General features: G+C 45.9%; 1 protein-coding gene across 1 annotated transcript in view; it reads right to left on the minus strand.

The window, feature by feature from the left end:
- ADAMTS17 (ADAM metallopeptidase with thrombospondin type 1 motif 17) overlaps positions 1 to 2,256 on the minus strand; it is a 473,699-nt gene extending 471,443 nt beyond the window's left edge. The window contains exons 1-2 of the mRNA XM_049905242.1: positions 2,100 to 2,256; positions 1,062 to 1,432 (exon numbers count right to left, since the gene is read on the minus strand). Coding sequence (XP_049761199.1) covers positions 1,062 to 1,432; positions 2,100 to 2,178 — 450 coding nt within the window. The 5' untranslated portion in view covers positions 2,179 to 2,256. The remainder of the gene's footprint in view (positions 1 to 1,061; positions 1,433 to 2,099) is intronic.
- Positions 2,257 to 14,135: the final 11,879 nt, after the last annotated feature.

A 14,135-nucleotide genomic window follows, 5' to 3' on the forward strand; every position in this document is an offset into this window, starting at 1 on the left:
TAGCTAAGGGCTAGAGAATTCTAGACGGTGGAACAAGACAAGGTGGAGGTGGGGGGAACAGTTTCTTGTCTCTGGGAAAAACAGACACAAAAGATTATTAGAAACTGCTCTCCTGGGACCAGTCCTGATGGAAGACGGGGAAACACCATGTGTTTCATACCCTGACCCAACACCAGGCTTTGCTGGGGGCAGCCCATCTGCTAGCCATGTGTGCTCCTTGGGGGCAGGATGGAGATACTGGGAAGGGTTTGCTGGGCACCAGGGCCACCAAGTGATCAAGTGTGGGCATGTGTGGGGCAGAGATCTAAGAGGAATGACGGTGCCAGCCCCAGGCACACAAGAACATCACCGCTCCTCAGAGCACCTGTCGCAGGTGCCCCATACGCAACAAGAGGGGAGAAGGAAGGTACTGCCACAGCGGAGGTGCACCTAAGGTCAGGGGTAAGGTCTTACTGCCAATGTAAACAGAGCCCCCCTCAGACCAGGCTGGGGGTGGGTGTGGACAAATATCTGCTGAGAACACCCTCCTTCTCCTGGTTCAACTAAGAACAGTGGGTTAGTCCATGCCTTGGGCGTGGGGAGGACTCCAAACTTCCTCTCCAGGTATAGGAATACTCAAAAAGGCAGAAAGATGAATGTTCACCAGCTCATCCCCACATCCAAGAATAGATGAGATATACACACATAGGCGTTTGAACCGGTTTCACCAACACCCACATGCACGCACCCGTACAGATGCAAAGTGTTCCCGCTACACCCAGGTGAAGGGCCCCTCTCAGTCTAGGCTGAAGGTTTCATCCCCATAGATCTGAGCTCCCCTGGGCGTGCTGTGGCATCCACCTATGCAATCCCAAAGTCACCAAAGCCCGCAGGCGCTGCAAACCGCAGAGGCTCAGTACTAGCTGGCGGAGGGACTGGGCGATCGGCCGCTTCCTTTCCCGCCTCCCACTCTGCACAGACCCTCCGCCAGAAGCTCGGGGATGGCAGAGGAGGGGTGTCGGAGAGTTTAAGGCTGAACTTCCTGCCCAGGCGTCCCCCACCCACAGGGAACTGGGCAATACCAGGCCGCCGGCGGCGCCGCAGGCGCTGAGCGAGGCGAGGGAGCCGGGGTGGCCCAGCACACGGCCCGAGTAGAAGCACAGGTCCGCCGGCCGGCCGCGGCGTCCGGCGGCGCCCGCCTCCTCCACCTCGAAGCCGCGGGACAGGAAGCGCAGGTCGCGGCGCAGCTGCAGGTAGAGGTCGCGCCCGAAGGCCGGCAGGTGCAGCAGCAGGGCGCGCTCTCCGGGCCGGGCCCGCGGGGCGGCGGGGGGCGCGCGGGGTCGTCGCCTCCGCCTGGGCCCCGGGGCGCTGGGCAGCGGCGGCAGGTGCACTTCGTCTGGGCGCACCCGCCGCGGAAGCACCACCTCCACGTCGGCCGCCGCGTCGCCGCCAGCTGCGGGGAGAGAGGAGACGCGTCAGCGCGCCGGGGCCCGGGCCGCCCGCCCGCCCGCCCTCCCTGCCGACGCGCTCGGGCTCCAGCCTGGACGACGCGGCCCGGGCGGCGCTCTTGCCCTGCCTCGCCCAGCTCCCCGCTCCGGCCGGTGCCTGCGCCCGGGCCCGCTCCACCCCGCGAGGGCTCCTGCGCCCGGGCCCCGCTCCACCCCGCGAGCGCTCCTGCGCCCGGGCCCCGCTCCACCCAGCTCCGGCCGGTGCCTGCGCCCGGGCCCGCTCCACCCCGCGAGGGCTCCTGCGCCCGGGCCCCGCTCCACCCCGCGAGCGCTCCTGCGCCCGGGCCGCGCTCCACCCCGCTCCGGCCGGTGCCTGCGCCCGGGCCCCGCTCCACCCCGCAAGCGCTCCTGCGCCGCCGCCAGCATCTCCGGCCGGCGCCGCGTATCCGCGCCCGGGCGCCGGTGGCGCGCGGCCGCCCGGAAGCCGCCGGAGCCTGGCGCGGGGGTCCGGGCTCGCGGGCGCCTCCTCCCCGCCGCGGCCCGAGCCTGGCCTCGAGCTGGGCGCCGTGCGCCGTCCGCCGTCCGTCCGCCCGAGCCCGGGATGCCCGGGCAGCACCCGGACGCGCGCTGGCTGGGGGCGCGGGGCCGACAAGGGCGCGGAGAGCGCGCTACCTGAGCCCGGGTCCAGTCCCCAAAGCAGCAGCAGCAGCAAGGGCAGGACGAGAGGCGGCAGCAGGGCGCCGTCACACATGGTACTCGGCCGGCGGAGCCCCGCGGACAGTCCCGGCGGAGGAGGAGCGCGACAGGCGGCGGCGCGAGCCGGACTGGAGCCCGCGAGCCTTTGGAAAAAGTAATCAGCGCTGCGGACAAACCCAACGTGGTAAACCCCAAGCCCCGCCTTCCCCGCGGAAACTAGGAGCTGGTTGGGCTCTCGCCTGCCACTGCCCCGCCTCCCCCTCTCCTATTGGCTAAGACGGGTCAAAGCCAGGCTACGTAGTTAGGTTGTAAGCACTTTCTTACACGTGGTTTCTGGGCAGTGGCGGGGGAGGGACACCAGGTGGCGCGCGAGAGCTGATCCGAGCCGGGCGATCCTGGAGAGACCAGGGAAGGACACTCGGCTGGTCTTGAGAACTGTTTGAGTCGCTTGTCCTCATGTTGGAAATCTTGACTGCTGCCCAACTTCCTGGGAAGACAGGCCGGAAATCGTCCCAGCCAACTGGTTTCATCCTAAAAAACATATTCTTTCTGCATCTAAAGTAAAACTGGGGAGGATTCCTAAGCCACTCAGCCGCTCACCTGAGTTTGCACCTCATGTCTACACCCTCAGTGTTTATCAAAACAGCCCACACTTCCTCTCGTCTTTATCCCCACAGAACCCAGTGGAACAGGCATGATCATATCCTCTTTTGTTGTGGTTAGTTGCCACGGAGTGTGCGCCAACTCATGGTGACCTTGTGTATACCAGAACAAAACGGTGAAAGTCCTGTACCATCTTCATGATCGTTGATATGTTTGAGTCTAGTGTTGCGGCTATCGTGTCAGTCCATCTCATTGAGGTTTTCCCTCTTTTTATTGGCCCTCTACCAAACACGATGTCTTTTTCTAACGACTGGTATTTCCTGATGACATGTGCAAAGAAAGTGAGTTGAAGTCTTGCCATCCTCACTTCTAAGGAGTATTCTGGTTTGCTGGTTGTTTTGCCTTTTTTGTTTGTTGGTTTTTGTGCTTTAGGTGACAGTTTATAGCTCAAGTTAGTTTCTTATTCAAATATTTTTACACATATTGTTTTGTGACATTGATTGCAATCCCCACCATGTGCCAGCTTTCCACCCCAGCTTCCCTGTGTCCATTCATCCAGTTCCTGTCCCTTCCTGCCTTCTCATTTTGCTTTTGGGCAGGAGTTTCCTATTTAGTCTCATATATTTGTTTGAACTAAGAAGCACGTTCCTCACATGTGTTATTTTTTCTTTTATAGGCGTGTCTGATCTTTGTCTGAAAAGTGGGCTTCGGAAGTGGTTCCAGTTGAGTTAGCAGAGTGTCTAGGGGCCATAGGCTTGGGAATTTTGGTATTTCTTCTAAGACTGATTTGTTTGTTTTTCTGACAGTCCGTAGTATATTCAATATTCTTCATCAACACCACAATTCAAATGCATCAATTCTTCTGTCTTCCTTTTTCATTGTCCCACTTTCATATGCATATGAGGCAATTGAAAAAACAATGGTTTGGGTCAGTTGCTCCTTGTAGGACTTTACAGTGGTCTTTAACAGCAGATTTGCCCAATGCAATACATCATTTGATTTCTTGACTGTTGCTTCCATGAACGTTGCTTGTCCAAGTAGAATGAAATCTTTGACAACTTCAATTTTTTCTCCATTTATCATGATACTGTTTTCCTTCAACACATACCCTCTTACAGACTGAGAAACTCAGGAAGAAAGAGTTTAAGGAGTATGCTTAAAGTTACTTAGTGAGTTTTCTGTCAAAGCAAGGGCTAGAACTTGTGGTCCTGACCCCTAGCCCAAAGCTGTTCACTTCTGACAGCAAAAGCCCTGTGAGGCAGGCAGTTCAGAATATTAGCCCAGTTCTACTGGTTGGGAAGGAATCCCTGGGTGGCACAAACTGCTAAGTGCTTGACTATTAGTCAAAAGGTTGGTAGTTCAAAGCCACCTATGGGCACTTCATGATAAAGGCCTAGTGATCTACTTCCAAAATGTCAAAGCCGTGAAAACCCTAAGGAGCACAGTTCTACTCTGACATATGGGATCCACATGAGTTGGAATTAACTCAACAGCCACTAATAAGGACAAACACTGGTGGGGAAACTGGGCACAAAGTGGCAAAGTCTGAACTTGAACCCAAGTATTTCAGCAACAGTTGTTTCTTTTCCCACCAGAAAAGAGGTGAGTCAGCTGAAAAGGTGATTCCTTTGCCTTCCTGAGGACTGTCCTGTAGAAAACAAAACAGAATAAACTGAGCATAGCTGTTCTGAGGCTTTTCTTTCCTGCTGGAGACCAGTTCTTTTTTCTGAAAGCAGAAAGGTTAGGGCACTCCTACTGGACTCTTTGCTCAGGGCTCCAGAATCTAAAATTCATCACAGAATTATCTATTATAAGAAGGAATCAAGAGAGAGGTGGGGCCAAGATGGCAGAGTAGTCAGATGCTTCCTGTGGTCCCTCTTACAACAAAGACCTGAAAAAACAAGTGAATCGACTATGTATGACAATCTAGGGGGCCTGAACATCAAAGGCAAAGTTGAGGAATCAGACCTAGCAGCAGAGGGTGGGAGAGACGGTTCAGAAGCAGTAAGGAGTTGCCAGACCTGACTCAGCAGGAGCCAGCACCCTGCAGGCAGAGACCGACTGGGGCCAGTGGTGAGACAAGCAATGGCACTCAGGATGTGTTTTCTACGTCAGGAGAGATGGAGTGGTGGAGAGTCTACTCATGCCTCCAGAATCAGTGAAAAGTAGTGCTCAATGGGCAAAAGATAAGTACATGCATCTAACCTGTCACGCAGAACAAAAAACACCCCTTTGGGAAAAACCTCCCTCCCATTTACCTGACTCCTCCCGCTCTGCACCGAGTCCCCAGCCAGCTTCAGTGATAGCTGCGTTCTCTGGGCCAGAAGTAGCAACTGTTGTCCACCCTCAGCCATTCTCCCAGTCTTGGAGAAAGAACAAATTACCAAACAGGGAAAAAATAATCTGCTGGATCACCTAAGCCAAGAACTCAGGGGAGAAATAGCTCCTTTGCCTAGGCACAGGCATAAGGGGTCCTTGGACTTTGAATGCCTTTCATCACTGCATAGACCTGTGTGGGCCCATTTCAACAGCATAGCCCTCATTAGCACAATACAACAGGGTATACACCTGAAGTTTAATTTCAACTGATTCAGCTATATGGTGGACAGGCAGGTTCCTGGCCTTTAACACTGCTCTGCCTATTAACACAATCCTTACCTACCCACATTAGGGGCCTGAGGACAGGTGGCTTCACCCACACCACCTAGCCACCTGTGACAGGGGCCAAGAATAAGTGGTGTCTCCCAGTCCTTATACCCAACAACATTGGGTGCCCATAGTCTGGCTGCAAAACCCACCCACCTATGTGCTCTAGGGCACAGGGACAGGCTTTCCTCACAAACATTCAGGGGCAGTTGTCAGCCCCCTGCCTTGCTCAGCACATGATCCCCTACTGCTGCCAGATATCTGTGCCTGTACCAATCACCCCTGCTTGTCTAGGACTGTAGGTAAGAGCCTGTACCACACACTTGGTGACCATTTACCTGGACACCTGAGCTGAACCCATACAAGAAAAGTAAGTGGACTCCTGGGCTCACATACGTAGTAACAGCTCTACCCACCTGGTGACAGGATGTTAGAGCCTCAAGGGAGCCAATAATCAAACTAGCTCACTTGAGCAGCTGATTTGGGCATATCAAAACAAAAGAAAACAAGAAGCTAGGACACAGTAAGCAAACAAATAAATACAATAACTTATCGAAGGCTCAGGAGCAACATTCAATATCAAATCACATAAAGAAGCAGACCATGGTGGCTTCAGCAATCTCCCAAATCAAAGAATCGAGAAATTTTTTGGATGAAGAAAACTTCCTGGAATTACCAGAGGTATAATACAAAGGATTAATACACAGAACTCTTCAAGAGATCAGGAACGAGATCAGGCAAAACACAGAACAAGCCAAGGAGCACACAGATAAAGCAATAGAGGAACTGCAAGAATCCACAGAGAGACAGCAAACAGAAATCCAGAAGATTAACAATAAAATTTCAGAATTAGACAGCTCAATAGAAAGTCACAGGAGCGGAATTGAGGCACTGGAATTTAGAATTAGTGAGATTGAAGATAAAGCACTTGAGTTGACACCAACATATTTGAGGAAAAATCAGATAAACGAATTTTAAAAAATGAAGAAACACCAAGAATTCTGTGGGACTCTAACAAGAGGAATAGCGTACAAGCAATTGGAATACCAGAAGAGGAGAGGGATAACAGAAAATACTGACAGAATTGTTGAAGGTTTGTTGGCAGAAAACTTCCCTGATATCATGAAAGACAAGAAGATAACTAGCCAAGAAGCTCTTCAAACCCCACACAGGATAGATCCCAAAAGAAACTCACCAAGACATATTATCATCAAACTTGCCAAAATCAAAGACAAAGAGAGAATTTTAAGAGCAGCTATGGATAACTGAAAAGTCAGCTACAAAGGAGTGTCAGTAAGACTAAGCTCTGACTACTCAGCACAAACCATGCAGGCAAGGAGGCAATGTAATGACATATACAAAGCCTTGAAGGAAAAAAATTGCCAGCCAAGAATTAAATATCCCGCAAAACTATCTCTAAAATATTATGGCAAAATTAGGGCATTTCCAGATGAACAAAAGTTAAGGGAATTTGTAAAAACCAAACAAAAATTACAAGAAGTACTAGAGAGTCCTTTGGTTAGAAAATCAATAACCAGACAATAACCTAAGACTAGAACACAGGACAGAACAACCAGATATCAACCCAGAGAGGGAAGTCAAAGCTAAAACACTGAAAATAGGGAAACAAAGACATCAATATGTTAAAGATGATTACATCAAAACAAAGGATTAAATAATGTAGTCATAGAACTTTCATATGGAGAAGAAGTCAAGGAGATATGAAGAAATAAAAGATTGGTTTAAACTTAGAAAAATAGAAGTAAATATTAAGGTAACCACAAAGGAAACTAACAATCCTACACATCAAAATAAAAAAGATGAAAAATATAAAGACTCACTAAATACAAAATCAACCACAATAAAAAGAAAATACATAAAGAGAAATGACTCAGCCCAGAAAATTAAGTGGAACAAAGAAATTGTCAACAACACAAAAAAGGACATCAAAATGACAACACTAAACTCGTACCTATCAATAATGCAAATGGACTAAATGCACCAATAAAGAAACCGAGTGGTAGAATGAATTAAAAAAAACAAAAAGATCTGTCTATATGCTACCTACAAGAGACAACCCTTAGACATAAAGACACAAACAAACTAAAACTCAAAGGATGGAAAAAATATGTCAAGCAGGCAACAATTAAAGAGCAGGAGTGGCTTCACTGGAGAATTCTACCAAACATTCAGAGAAGAACTTAGGACAGTACTACTTGAACTATTTCAGAACATAGAAAAAGAAGCAATACTTCCTAATTCATTCTATGAAGTCAGTATAACCCTGATACCAAAACCAGGCAAAGACACCAAAAAAAAAGAATATCACAGACCAATATGTCTCATGGATATAAATGCAAAAATTCTCAACAAAATTCTAGCCAATAGAATTCAGCATCATATCAAAAAATAATACACAATGACCAAGCAGAGTTCATACCAGGTATGCAAGGATGGTTCAACATTAGAAAATCAATCACCGTAATCCACCACATAAATAAAAGGAAAGAAAAGAATCACATGATCATTTCAATCGATGCAGAAAAGGTATTTGACAAAGCCCAACACCCATTCCTGATAAAAACTCTGAATAAAATAGGTATAGAAGGGAAATCCCTCAACATAATAAAGGGCATGTATACAAAGCCAACGGACAACATCACTGTTAATGGATAGAGGCTGAAAACATTCCCCTTGAGAACAGGAACAAGAAAAGGATGCCCTTTATCACCACTCTTATTTAACATTGTGCTGGAAGTTCTAACTAGAGCAATAAGACAAGAAACAGAAATAAAGGGCATCCAAATTGGTAATGAAGAAGTTAAACTGTCCCTTTTAGGGATGCTATGATACTATACATAGAAAACCCGAAAGACTCCACGAGAAAACTACTGGAAATAATAGAAAGATTCAGCAGACTAGCAGGATACAAGATAAACATACAAAAATCAGTTGTATTCCTATACACTAATAAAGAGAATGATGAAAAGGAAGTCACGAACACAAAACTATTTATGATAGCCCCTAAAAAAGTAAAATACTTAGGAATAAATCAAACTGGGGATGTAAAGGACTCATACAAAGAAAACTACAAAACACTACTGCAAGAAACCAAAAGGGATCTACATAAATGGAAAAACATACCATGCTCATGGATAGGTAGACTCAACATCGTGAAAATGACAATTCTACACAAAGCAATTTACAAATACAATGCAATCCTGACCCAAATACCAACAACATTCTTTAAAAAGATGGAAAAACTTATCATTAACTTTATATGAAAGACATATCCAAACTCCCTGAGGGATCGAATTGCTGGGCTGAGGGCTATGGGGACCATGGTCTTGGGGAATATCTAGCTCAACTGGCATAACAGAGTTTATAGAGAAAATGTTCTACATTCTACTTTGGTGAATAGCATCTGGGGTCTTAAAAGCCTGTAAGCAGCCACCTAGGATACTCCACTGGTCTTACCCCTTCCAGAGCAAAGAATAATGAAGAAAACTAAAGATACAAGGGAAAGATTAGTCCAAATGACTAATGGACCACATCTACCATGGCCTTCACCAGACTGAGTCCAGTACAACTAGATGGTGCCCAGCTACCACTGCTGACTGCTCTGAAAAGGATCACAATAGAGGGTCCCGGACAGAGCTGGAGAAAAATGTAGAACAAAATTCTAATGCAAAAAGAAAGACTAGACTTGCTGGCCTGACAGAGACTGGATAAACCCTGAGAGTACGGCCCCCAGACACCCTCTCAGCTCAGTAATGCAGTCGCTCCTGAGGTTCACCCTTTAGCCAAAGATTGGACAGGCCAATAAAACAAAACAAGGCTGAAGGGGCACACCATTGTAGGGGCAAGGAGTAGACAGCAAGAGAGAACAGGAAAGCTGGTAATAGGGAGCCCAAGGTTGAGAAGGGAGAGTGCTAACATGTAGTGAGGTTGTTAACCAATGTCATGAAACAATATGTGTACTAACTATTTAATGAGAAACTAGTTTGTTCTGTAAACTTTCATCTAAAGTACGATTTAAAAAAAAAGAGAGAGAGAGCAGGAGCAGCAATATTAATTTCTGACAAAATAGACTTTAAAGTAAAATCCACCACAAAGGATAAGGAAGGACACTATATGGACACTATATAATGATTAAAGGGTCAATACACCAGGAGGACATAAACATAATAAATATTTACACACCCATGACAGGGCTCCAAAATACATAAAACAAATTCTAACAACATTGAAAAGAGAGATAGACAGCTCCACAATAATAGTAGGAGACTTCAGCACACCACTTGCAGTGAAGGACAGAACGTCCAGAAAGAAGCTCAGTAAAGACATGGAAGATCTAAATGCCACAATCAACCAACTTGACTTCACAGACATATACAGAACACTCCACCCAACAGCAGCCAAGTATACTTTCTTTTCCAGCGCACATGGAGCATTCTCCAGAGTAGACCACGTATTAGGCCATAAAGCAAGCCTTAACAGAATCCAAAGCATCAAAATATTACAAAGCAAGTTTTCTAAACAGAAAGCCATAGAAGTAGAATTCATTAACAGAAACAGCAAGGAAAAAACTTCAAACATATGGAAACTGAACAATGCCTGGCTCAAAAACTACTAGGTTATAGAAAAAAATTAAGGATGGAATGAAGAAATTCACAGAATCAAATGAAAATGAAAACACATCCTACCAGAACCTTTGGGACACAGTAAAGGCAGTGTGCAGAGGTCAATTTATAGCAAGAAATGCACACATCCCAGAAGAAAAAAGGGCCAAAATCAAAGAATTATCCCTATGACTCAAACAAATAGAGAGCAGCAAAAGAAGCCCTCGGGCACCAGAGAAAGCAAATAATAAAAGTTAGAGCAGAATTAAATGAAATAGAGAACAGAAAAACAATTGAAAGAGTTAATAAGACCAAAAGCTGGTTCTTTGAAAAGATCAATAAAATTGATAAGCCATTGGCCTAACTGACAAAAGAAAGACAAGAGAGGAAGCAAATAACCCGAAGATGAAATGAGACGGGCAATGTCACAACAGACTCAACTGAAATCAAAAGAATCATGACAGAATATTATAAAAAATTGTACTCTAAAAAATTTGAAAACCTAGAGGAAATGGACAAATTTCTAGAAACACACTGCCTACCTAAACTAACACAAACAGAGGTAGAACAGCTAAACAAACCCATAACAAAAGAAGAGATTGTAAAGGTAATTTAAAAACTCCCAACAAAAAAAAAAAAAAGCCCTGGCCCTGACGGCTTCACTAGAGAATTCTACCAAATTTGCAGAGAAGAGTTAACACCACTGCTACTAAAGGTATTTCAGAGCATAAAAAGGATGGAATACTCCCAAACTCATTCGATGAAGCCAGCATAACCCTGATACCAAAATCAGGTAAAGATACCACAAAAGAAGAAAATTACAGACCAGTATCCCACATGAACTTAGATGCAAATATCCTCAACAAAATTCTAGCCAAAAGAATTCAACAACATATCAAAAAAATAATTCACTATGACCAAGTGGGATGCCTACCAGGTATGCAGGGATGGTTCAACATTAGAAAAATAATCAATGTAATCTATCACACAAATAAAAGACAAGAAAGACATGCTCGTATCCATTGACGCAGAAAAGGCATTTGACAAAGCCCAATACTCATTCATGATAGAAACACTCAGCAAAATAGGAATAGAAGAGAAATTCCTCAACATAATAAAGGGCATTTGTATAAAGACAACAGCCAACATCATCCTAAATGGAGAGCCTGAAAGTTTTCCCCCTGAGAACAGGAAGCAGGCAAGGATAGCCTTCATCACCACTCTTACTCAACATTGTGCTAAAGGTCCTAGCTAGAGCAATCAGGCTGATAAAGAAATAAAGCATATCCAGATTGGTAAGGAAGAAGTTAAAGTATCTCTGCAGATAATATGATCTTATACACAGAAAACCCTAAAGAATCCACAAGAAAACTACTGGAACTAAGAAGATTTCAGCAAAGTATCAGGATATAAGATAAACATACTAAAATCAGTTGGATTCCTCTAAACCAACAAAGAGAATGTCGAAGAGGAAATTACCAAATCAATACCATTTACAATAGTCCCCAAGAAGATAAAATACTTAGGAATAAATCTAACCAGAGATGTAAAAGACCTATACAAAGAAAACTGCAAAACACTACTGCAAGAAACCAAGAGACCTACATAAGTGGAAAAACATACCTCGCTCATGGATAGGAAGACTCAACATTGCGAAAATGTCTATTCTACCCAAAGCGATCTCTAGATACAATGCAATCCCCATCCAAATTCCAATGGCATTTTTTAATGAGATGGAGAAACAAATCACCAAGTTCATATGGAAAGGGAAAAATCCCCAGATAAGTAAAGCCTTACCAAAGGAGAAGAACAAAGTGAGAGGCCTCATACTACCTGGTTTTAGAACCTATTATACCACCACGGTATGGCAAAGGGGGTTTTATACCACCACGGTAGTCAAAACAGCCTGGTACTGGTACATCAACAGATACACAGACCAATGGAACGGATTTGAGAACCCTGACATAAATGCATCCACATATGAGCAGCTAATATTTGACAAAGGCCCGAAGTCTGTTAATGGGGAAAAGACAGTCTCTTTAACAAATGGCGCTGGCATAACTGGATATCCATCTGCAAAGAAAAATGAAACAAGACCCATAGCTCACACCATGCTCAAAAACTAACTCAAAATGGATCAAAGACCTAAATATAAAATCTAAAACGATAAAGATCATGGAAGAAGAAATAGGGACAATGCTAGAAGCCCTAATACATGGCATAAACGGTATACAAAACATTACTAACAATGCACGAACACCAGGAGAGAAACTAGATAACTGGGAGCTCCTAAAAATCAGACACTTATACTCATCCAAAGACTTCACCAAAAGAGTAAAAAGATTGCATACAGATTGGGAAAAAGTTTTTAGCTATGACATTTCTGATCAGCATCTGATCTCTAAAATCTGCTGACCTATTGGTTAGCAGCCGTAGTACTTAACCACTATGCCACCAGGTTTCCCATACTCTAAGAGAACCCCTTTTTTAACTTAAGGTGGCAATAAAATTCTTTATTTTGCAGCCTCTTTTTGCTGCTAGGGGTGGACATGTTCCAAGTTGTGGCCACTGAGATGTAAGAAGTTTCTAGCTGGAGCTCTAGGACATTTCTTTTAAGAGGCTTCCCTCAGCTGCCACACACCACTTTTCACCTTGTCCCTTTCTCCTTGCTTCTGCCTGGAATTTGGATGTGATGGCTAGAGTTCCAGTAGTCATACTGTAAGCACGAGGAAGCAAGCCACACCAGGGATGGCAGAACAGGAAGCTGGATAAGTTCTTGGTTGTTTATGACAGCTTGGAGCCAGACTTGAACTGTCTACTTCTGGACTTCTCACTATATGAGAGGAAACTATAAAACCAAACACCAAACCTGTCGAGTCAATTCCAACTCATAGCAGCCCTATAGGACAGAGTAGAACTGCCCCATAGGGTGTCCAAGGATTGGCTGGTGGATTCGAACTGCCACCGACCTTTTGGTTAGCAGCCTTAGCTCTTAACCACTGCACCACTAGGGCTCCAGAGGAAACTATGCTCCTGTCTTATCTAAGCTACAGTTACTTGATGTTTTTGTTACATGCAGCCAGTCTCAGCCCCTAACTGATACACATGTAGACAGCCCATCCATCCTCCTGCCCTCTGAGCTCCTCAATCTCCTCCTTCGGTGACCTTCTCCTCTAACTGCCTCCACAGCCCACTCCAGCGGTCACACCCTGGACCTTGTCATCACTTACAGATGTCGAGGTTCTACCCCTGAATGCACCTTCCTTTCTGACCAGCTAGTTTGTCTAAACACCTCACCCCGTAAGGTCTCTCAGTTCACATCTCCCAATCCGCCAGCCTCTTTTCATGTGCCCCCCCGATCCTGCTTCTGTTCCAGGGCCCATCACTTCCAACACACTCCTGCCAGTATCCTCAGCCCCCTTCCCCAGTGCGTTTTCATTGCAGTCCTCAGGCAGAACTGTGGTCCTGGAGAAACCCAGCTGTGCTCTCTCTGAGCACGTGGCTGAGCTCCGAGTGCCACTGGAGCCCAACACACAGGGAAGTCTATGCCCACCCACTTCATCTGGGTCCCACAATGCCTACCATTTCTGCTATGTTCATCTGCTCAATTCCCTCTCCCCCGCAATGTGACAGTGATGTTGAGCCCCTCATCTTAGTCATCTAGTGCTGCTATAACAGAAATACCACAAGTGGATGGCTTTAACAAACAGAAATTTATTGTCTCACAGTTTAGGAGGCTAGAAGTCTGAATTCAGGGTGCTAACTCCAGGGGAAGGCTGTCTCTCCCTCTATCTGTTCTGGGGGAAGGTCCTTGTCATCAATCTTTCCCTGGTCTAGGAGCTTCTCGGCACAGGGACCCCAGGTCCAAAGGATGCACTCACTCCTAGTTCTTCTTGCTTGGTGGTAATGAGGTCCCTCTTCTCCTCTCTGCTTGCTTCTCTCTTTTATATCTGAAAAGAGATTGACTCAAAATACAACCTAATCCTGTAGATTATGTCCTGCCTCATTAACATTATTGGATAACACATAGGATAATTACATCAGATCACAAAATGGAGGACAGCCACACAATACCAGAAATCATGGCCTAGCCAAGTTGACACACATTTTGGGGGGACACAATTCAATCTATAACACCCCT

The sequence above is a fragment of the Elephas maximus genome, chromosome 13 (genome assembly GCF_024166365.1).
Source record: "Elephas maximus indicus isolate mEleMax1 chromosome 13, mEleMax1 primary haplotype, whole genome shotgun sequence".
NCBI lineage: Eukaryota > Metazoa > Chordata > Mammalia > Proboscidea > Elephantidae > Elephas > Elephas maximus.